Consider the following 9,194-nt stretch of genomic DNA (forward strand, 5'->3'; position numbering starts at 1 on the left):
CCGATTCATAAGAGGTTATATGAAAACTCCTTTTGATCTCGATGCATAACCTCCAGAGTTGTTCATAACCGACCTACACTCAAAAGATCTATGCCCAAACTTGTTGCATGCATAACAATGACCATTAAATCTACTAGTTCTAGCCTTGTGGTCATACACATTGTTTTGCATGTAAGAGAAATTATTATAAGCCTTTCTCCTACATACATTGGCAATATGTCCTTCCTTATGACAGTTAAAGCATACAGGTTTGAACTTTGGCTTACCTTTTCTTTTTCTTCTTTTCCAAGATAGTGGTTCCCCTTTTGATGCATCAATCTTGGTTACAGATGATTCACCTTCCTCATATGCAGAGAAACCAATTCCAGAGATATCTTTTTGGTCCAACTTTGCAGAACTCTGGTTGAACCTTGCAAGTATCTCCTTCGTCTTAGCAAGTTCCTTGGAAAGATATTCATTAGTCATCATTAGAGTTTCATTCTGAGAAATGCTTGCATTCAGTTCTGCTTGCATTTCTTCTTTCTCTTACTTACCCTCTTGCAGATAAGCGGTAATGGTACCAATTTCTTGTTTCAACTGAGAGATCTCATGCTCCTTGTCCTTCACTATATCCTTAGCTTTTTTTCGGTTTTCAAGTTCCCGACTCATCGTAATGGTCAATCCTTCCAGCTCCCTCCTCAAGTTAGTTTTGGACTCATTCAGTTTCTCCATTTCTTCGACTAGGGAATCCATGTTTGCTTCATCAAAAGAGTTGTTTTTCAGTAATTTCCAGCATTTGCTCAGCAGGTTCTCTTCTTTTGGCTAAAGAGGCTTTATACTTGACCTTAAGTTCATCATAGGCTTTCTCAAATTCAACCAGACGGTGAGTATGTTCCCTCATGCTATATTCCCCCATATCTCCTTTCAAGTGGTTAGACTTAAAGAAAGGTTGTCTTTGATACCAATTGATGAATACTAAGAGGGGGGGTGAATTAGTATACCAAAAAAACTTTACCAAACACTTAAGTAAATTTACTACAGACTAGTATAGCCTTTTAAATAGTAAACCGGTTAATACACCGAAAAGCCAAATAGAAAATCAAGCATTTACCCACAATAACATAATCACCATAACACAAGATATTTTGACGTGGAAACTCAAATAAGAAAAACCACGGTGAGTAAAAATCACAAGTCTACTATTTGCATAATAGCAACTAGACCAATTAAGGTCAGGCCGGCTAAGGCCTTACAATGTTCTTCACCAGAACAGATCCTATTAGGAATCTAGATCTCTGTTAGGAGATAAGTCCTATTAAAGAGTACCCTATTAAAGGATTTTAGATCCACAACTGTGAACCACCTTGTTAGAGGATTTTTGAATAGCCTTAACTAAGCCAACCTGGTTAAGGGTTTCAGACTTGTCGAAGAGATTAGTAATTAACAAATAAGTGATCTAGAAAGTAGCACAAAATGCTTAGTTAGATACTTGAATGCTCTCTGTTAATGCATTACAACATTACTTCAGTCTTTAGTTCAATCTCTGTTGCAAGATACCTTTCCCGCAAAGACCTAATCTTCTTGTGCAACACTTCACACACATACATCTACATGCAAAACCCTAGACATGATGTCCTCATATAGGAATCTAATTTCATGTTAGTCCAATGAGATTGGACTACAATTTCCTAGGTATAGTGCATCTAGATACAATTTGTAACACCACACAGAATCACTGCATCGGTGTCGGTGGATGATAACTCATCACACTTTACAAGTTTGTCGGTTAACAAAACATAGTATGCCGATTACTGGTTTACAAACAAAGACTGGTAAACTAGAACATAGTGGTCAGATCCTAAAAAGATTGGCTACCGTTTGGGGTCCTCATACCACTTGAAGTCATTGTACCGCTTGAGGTCCTTGTACCGCTTGAGGTCCTTGTACCGCTTGAGGTCCTTGGTCATGCTTTGACTGGTAAGCTCCTTCTGCAAACATTGATAGTCTTCAACAAACAAAGATTATGCATACAATGGCATACAATACTAGTTTGAGCAATACATCACATAGTACCAGTTGAGAATAACTCATTCAACAAATAAGTGTGTGTCCAACAATGACATTACAACTAAGCATCATAAAAATACCAATAGAAAGAGTTGATCTCCCTCTTGGCTGATATGTCAGAATTCATCATGAGGTACATCACCCTGGATGGTATATATGCTAGCATTTTCTCACATCATTTTACTATCTTAAATCATTTTAGACATGGTAGATTTATTTCCATGCCCCTTTTATTTGGTTTCGTCCTTGGAGAATAGTTTAGTTAAACATTCTGAAAACCAGGATAACCCTGCGATTCATGAAGGGATTATCTTGTTGATTATGGAATACATCCAATCTCATGAAGTGAAACCCTTCCCTAAGGATAAAACCCACATTTCCTCCTCTAACCCTGATGTGCAGTTGGTTTATGATACAAAGATGGATGAGGATGACAGTGGTATTGCCATGGATTGGCATGATATTAAGGATACATAGGACCCTGAGTATAGACCAAAGAAATAAGGGGACCTTATGGTGACCCCGAGAACTAACAATGGAAGGAAAATCAATCCTCCAAGGTGGGCAACAAGTAATTTCAAATCTAGCAGCAAAAAATGCAAGACCTGGAGCCCCCCACCAAAAAGAAAATAAAATTAACCAAATCTAGTGGGTCCAAAGTCCTGGACTAAGAGATTAGGTTGGACATTCGTTTGAATGTGGATGATGAGAAACATAGGTTTGTGAATAAGGAAAATAAAGGTGAGAAAAATGAGGAGAGGGTGCTGGGAAATATGCTTTTGGAGGCTACTAGAAGTCAGGAAAACTGTTGGTAGTGGGTGGATAAGCAAATTGGATCCTTGAAAGATGGGATTAAAGGAATTGTTGAGGTTTTCACATAATCCCCTGGGCCCAGTAAAATTGACAAGATCATGAGTATGATCCAGAAAATTTCTCAAGATGTTGAAACTATGAATGTTGACCATGAGCACATAATTGAGAAGTTGGAAGAGGATGTGAGTGAGATCAAGGAAAACCTGAACAATCTTGTGGAAATTAGTAGACAAGTGATGAGAAATAGTGCTGATGGTTCAGAAAAAAATAATTTCATGATGACTAATCATAGAACCAGGACCATCGCTAGTGACCCTCCCTTAGGGGAAAAGTAGAAAAAGAATGCCTCGGAGGGTACACAGAGTGCTACTGGTGGGAAGATTAGCTCGGGTCCTTGCACTAGAACCACGAGTCGGAGCCAGGACCAGGGAACCTCCAGATTCATCATGGAGGACTTGGAGAAAATTAATAAGAGAATTGTTCAGAAAAATACTGAATTGATGCACTCTCTTAGTTGAGTGTTTTGGCATGTTTTTTGGTTCAGTTGTTTTGGTGTTTTGGCTTTTGGTCTATTTGGGGTTCATCCCCTGTTTTACTTATTTTTACTGTCTAGTTGGTTGCTGGCCTTGGTCTGTAATACTATGGGTTTCAGTTCCTTGTCAAACCTATTTATTTTTATCAAAAACATATTATTATATAAATTACAACTTATATTGAACACAAAGGGACCAATTGTTGAACACTAAAATCTTTGGCAATCTGTCACATTTCATGGAAAAAACAAGGTATTTATTGTGTTCACCTTTTATATTTGTGATAAGACAAATTATTAATATGAAATACTCCAATGCATATACATTGCTACCCCAATAGTTGTACACATAAAAATTTGTTTATTTTTCACTATGATATGAGTGCTTGTTTAAGTGAGCATTTTTTTTCATAAATGACACACTTATAGTGGATAGTGGATAGCCATGGTATTTAATTTGAAACAAAAAGTTCTTTATTTTACTTGTTAAAAATGTATTTATGTTTTTTTTTCTTTAACATTTATATGTTCTCGTGTTCAACTATTGATCCATTTTGACCAATATTTGGTAATTTTTTTATTTACATGTGGATTATTTATTTACAAGATATAATATAAATATGTGGCAAGACTAGATAATATAAGCACAAGTGAGTGTACAACTATTGGACCGTGTACAACTACAGACTCCTCTCCCTTATCAGATGACACTTTGAATTGTGTAAATATTAACCCTTATGCACATAACAGATCTCACAACATGCATCATATCTGACATAGAGTGACCTCTCCTCCATATTCTCTCCTCATCTCATAGAAAAAGAGGGGAAATTAGAGAAAGAAAGAGGGAGGGCATTCATTTGATTTCAATTTGTTTGCTTCCACGCATGAATGCAAAATAATCGAACAATATCCTCCAATAATGAGAAAGAATCAAATCATGTTAATCAATCAAGTTGCTTGATGCTTTCGCTCACGGACACGATTAAGCTGGCTCCAAAAAGTGGTTATAAAGCTCATGTTATTGATTTTTTCAAAAAAATTCGAAAAATCAAAACCGTAGCTAATTCTACTAATCACGATCAATGATTTGTAATTTTTGACAAATTTCATGTTATTGACTTTTCGTGACTTTTTGAAACCAATTTACCTGCGACTTGCACTCGCGATCAATCAGAAAAGGGTAACATGGTACCATCTTTAAAGGGCAAAATTTTATTATAGATTTAAGTATAGAGAGCTTTTGTGCATCCTACATGCTTAATGAGTTTGAAGTGACTAATATTGATCGCAAATGTTCCATCAAACTTTTATCGAGATCGCCAGTATGGATGCCCATACATTGCTCCAAAGTTAATCATTTGGCAGACTGGGACGATGCTGGAAGACTGGCTCCACACCTGCCAATTGCACTTGCTTTCTAAAGCCTTTTCAACAAATCCATTCTGTGCAATCCTAAAACGGAAATTTGCAGGGGAATAGAACGGATTAAGCGGGCCCCGATACTTGTGCAGCTGATGTGGCATCACATGATTGGTTACTTTTCACAATAAATGGTATATTTCATTCAATGATTGGTATTTATCATATAACTATTGGTGCAATGTTGTACAAAAATTGAACATTAAATCAGCAAGTATGAAGGTATTAAATCAACAACTTCAATCACAAGAATTGGAACACACTCAACTACTAGATCCTTTCCCCTAAATATAGATAATTTTTGTGTGTCCTCCATGCTTAATGAGTTTGAAGTGACTGACATTGAACGTTCCATCAAACTTTTATCGAGATCGCCAGTATGGATGCGCTTACGCTGCTCCAAAGTTAAATCATTTGGTTGACTGGGACGATGCTGGAAGACTGGCTCCGCAACTGCCAATTGCACTTGCTTTCTAAAGCCTTTTCAACAAATCCATTATGTGCATATCCTAAAATGGAAATTTGTAGAAGCCGGCCCACACACCTAAGCGGTCAAAGCTTAGTGTGTGATGGTTAAGCCCAGCCCCAAGGGTCAAAGAAAGTAAATGTAAAAAGAAAGAAGAAAAGTGGAGGGCGCAGTGATAAAAAGTTGTTTACAAAAGAAGAGCAGCAGGCAGGCAAAAAGGGCAATGAAAAGACTTTTGATCAAGTGGGAGTTCAGTGCCTGCTCTTTTAAGCCAGATCAATTTGCTTGAGCGTGCAGTCCTGATAAATTGTTGCTCAGAAGCCGAGAAGTTCACTTGTGGCATTCTTTTCCATTGAATTCATTGCCCACTTCAGAATGACGATGAATGGTGGAAATGATGTCACTGTGCACGCAGTTTTGGTGCCCTTCCCTGCGCAGGGCCACGTGAACGCTCTCATACATCTCGCCTATCTCTTGGCCGCACGAGGTTTTTTCATCACTTTTGTCAATACAGAGTGGACTGAGAAACGCATGTTTGGAAGTATAGAGCTCAAGTCGCAACTGCACCACTCCAAACCCAATTTCCGATTTTTGTCATTCCCGGACGGCTTACCGCTGGAGCTTGCCCGCACCTCCCACATGGGCGAATTATTTACAACGCTGGCAAAACGTGGACACGTCTTGGAGGCCCTCCTCTGCACTCACACTGGGAATGACTTTCCTCCCCTCACATGCATCGTATCAGACAGTTCCATGTCGTGCACCGCATCATTGGCCAGAGTCGTCTTTTGGCCTGGTTGTGCCGCTGCCTCTATTGTTCAGAAATATGCTCATTCTCTCCTTTCCCAGGGCCACATTCCTGTCAAAGGTATTCTTCTACTCTACTTTTAATATTAACTTAAAATTCTTCTTTTGCTATAGTTTGAGGATCAACTTGAACGTGTGGTGGTTTCAGTGAGCGATGGGAAACGTCCGGAGAAAATGATCACTACTCTACCGTGTAATATACATCGGATATCGTTCTATCGCGATAAGTTTACATCGGATCTCATCTACGAATGTGTGACGCGGGGGTCTACGTGCTTGTGAACACTTTTGAGGAATTGGAAGGGAGAGAGGCGGCAGCGGCGCTCTCCATCAAAGGGTGTCCATCTGTGTCAATAGGCCCTCTGTTTCTCCATAACTTTTTGAGAGGGGAGAACTCAACGCTGAGCAACATGTCTATGTGGGAGGAAGACGATAGCTGCTTGCACTGGCTCGACAAACAAAGCCCGCGCTCTCTGTTGTATGTTTCGTTTGGCAGCTTGGCCCTCAAATCGCAAGAGCAGTTGGATGAGCTGGCGCTGGGTCTGGATCAGAGCGGGAATGCCTTTGTATGTTTCGTTTGGCAGCTTGGCCCTCAATATTGTTTGACAGAGACGGCATGATGAGAAGCTTGTGATTGGTGTGTAAACTGAAGAGGTCTCTCATCCAGGCTGTCATCTATCGACTTCCGTATTTAAGAAATATATATTGTTTGATAGATACAGAATCAGCAGATCCTTTAGATTCGTGTGAATGTCATATAAGGAGTCTTCCCTAGGCTTTGAAGTAATTCACAAACTTCTCCTTGTTCGTCATCCATAGACTACCGAGGGAGATTGCAAATGCAAGACCATCCAAAGTTAGAAGTCGAGAGGATCATTGACCCGTTGATGGACCATATTCCTACCTTACTCATTGATTAGGTTTTCCCTAGTGAGATTATAGTTTCTTGTGATTGTGCTTCTCAAAAGAGTTGATGGGTTGTTTAACCTTAACATCTATCATCTTTAGTATTAAGAAGTTTATGGAATCTTTGAATGCCTCTTCTTCCTTCTTCCTTCTTCCAAAACTAGCCTATTTGATATTGATTGTCTCACTCCCCTGTTTTTCATAGAAATTTCGTTAAAATATTAATGCAATTAAGAGTGGGGAAGTTTCAAGGGATATCCAAAGGTTATTGTCAAAATTAAAGATAGGTTACATCATGAGCTTATAAATGTGGCTCTTCAAAAGTTTTTGACACATATTAATTATTGTTTTAGATGTTACATGTATTGTTTGGTAGAAAATTTTATGAATTAGATCTTGTTTGAATTAGGTTAAGAATGGTGAAAAAATATTGAATATTTTTTCACTATTCTTAATGCTGTGTATGTTATGGAGATAAATTATGAGATTGATGTTCAAGGAGATCTTGGCATAGAACTTGAGATATTTGTTGGTCTTCTTTTCAATTTATAGTAATATTTTTTTCTTTATGTGATATTAATGAGAAAGTTTTTCAATAATCATGATTTTGTTTTAGATAATAGTTGAATATTTTTTGTTGAGATAAGATAGGTTTTTGATAGGGATAAAACTTAGAATTGGCTCTTTTTTTTTGGCATTGGGGATAGTTTTGGAAATGGCAAAACTAACTCTTTAATCTCCTAAAATTTTAGTCAAAAAGCATCAAACAATTTCATCCCATCACTTTAGGCCTAATTTTTTAGGTCATGAGATTATAGGATCTTGATTCCAAAACTATAAATTATGTGAAAAGTTATAATGTGACCTAGCCTCCTCTAGCACCCAATAGATGAACAAAAGGCACTTTTGTGCTCATTACATAATGTTTCTTCACTCCATTTTTTAAAGAGGCTCGTGCATATTCTATCCTCTATTATTGTATCATGGCATAAGCATTTGTATTAATAAAAATTTATCATTCCACCTCTTCTCTCATTTGGATATGTAGTGTAAAACTCTCTTTCTTTCATGTCTAAATGATTTTTTCCTAATTTGTAAGTCTATTTTCTATGTTAAATATGTTTGTACATGTCGGTTGTGAATATTTCCTTCCCTTCTAACATTCTATTAGACCCTAACCTTCATTTGTCCCTTTAGAAAATAGTAAAAAAGTAGAGAATTGTGTAAGTATTTTTGTTACGTTTATTGATGTATTGCATTTTTATAAGCAAGAAGAAATGTGTTCTAATATTGGTTCATCACCACCTCTTTAATTTTTTGCATGCTCTCTCCCTTTCCATTTCCAAGCTCATAGGATGGTATTAGTTGAAGCATGTTCACTGTTGAGTTGGAATAACACTTTTTCATCTAGAATAGAAAGGAAGTTATTGGCCAACTCTAGAGATTCAAACTCATTTGTAAATGTCCAACACCTTGATTTATTTTCCATTGTGTCATTGGAATGTTGGACCAAGTCCAACTGGGTGCAATTTCATGTAACAACAATTACCAATGACCTACACAGTGGATGAATATGGATTTACTGAATGTGACTTTAGCAATTTTGGAAAGTAGTCCAATCTATTTGGTAAGAGATTGGTTTCCTTAAAGTGGATGCAAGCATTATCAATGGTTTCAACAACTTTTGCAGTGTCTCTGTTCCCTTCTTAAAGTGTATTTTTGTATTATGTTGAATAGTTGTGCCTTTTGGCATTTTCTTGCTATATTGATTGTCAAATGAAAATGTGACATGTGTACAAAGTTGTAAGCTCTTTTTTATCTTGTTTCTATAAAAGAGATTTTTTATCCTTTTTGTAAGATTCTAGAGATTCTACTTTGGGTGGGATATAGTTTAGAGAAGTTACTTATTAGATGATAGAATAAGATCAAGTTCTATAAATTAGAGAGTTTTGTACAACAAATTTAAATTAAGGTTAAAAAAATATGAATCATGTGTGCTTATTGCAATTGTCTCCATGATGTACACTCAATTTATTTCAAATGAAATGATCAAGGGTCTTTGAATTCTCTTTACATTTCTTGTAGTGAGTGTTTAATTTTCTACTTCTATTCAATGAATTGATTAAACATGCTCTAAACAAAATGCTAATATCCCACCAAATTGAGTTAAGTTGCTAGAAGGAAACATTTGCATGATCTAGT

General features: G+C 37.0%; 2 protein-coding genes across 2 annotated transcripts; both read left to right on the forward strand.

The window, feature by feature from the left end:
- The first annotated feature begins 5,654 nt into the window (after positions 1 to 5,654).
- Positions 5,655 to 6,170, forward strand: LOC131068713 (UDP-glycosyltransferase 85A4-like). The gene has a single exon (XM_058003965.2). The coding sequence runs from the start codon at positions 5,655 to 5,657 to the stop codon at positions 6,168 to 6,170; it is 516 nt and encodes a 171-aa protein (XP_057859948.2).
- A 167-nt stretch (positions 6,171 to 6,337) lies between these two features.
- Positions 6,338 to 6,706, forward strand: LOC131068712 (gallate 1-beta-glucosyltransferase-like). Its single transcript, XM_058003964.1, has one exon. The coding sequence runs from the start codon at positions 6,338 to 6,340 to the stop codon at positions 6,704 to 6,706; it is 369 nt and encodes a 122-aa protein (XP_057859947.1).
- The last annotated feature ends 2,488 nt before the right edge of the window (positions 6,707 to 9,194 follow it).

The sequence above is a fragment of the Cryptomeria japonica genome, chromosome 6 (assembly GCF_030272615.1).
Source record: "Cryptomeria japonica chromosome 6, Sugi_1.0, whole genome shotgun sequence".
Classification (NCBI taxonomy): Eukaryota; Viridiplantae; Streptophyta; class Pinopsida; order Cupressales; family Cupressaceae; genus Cryptomeria; species Cryptomeria japonica.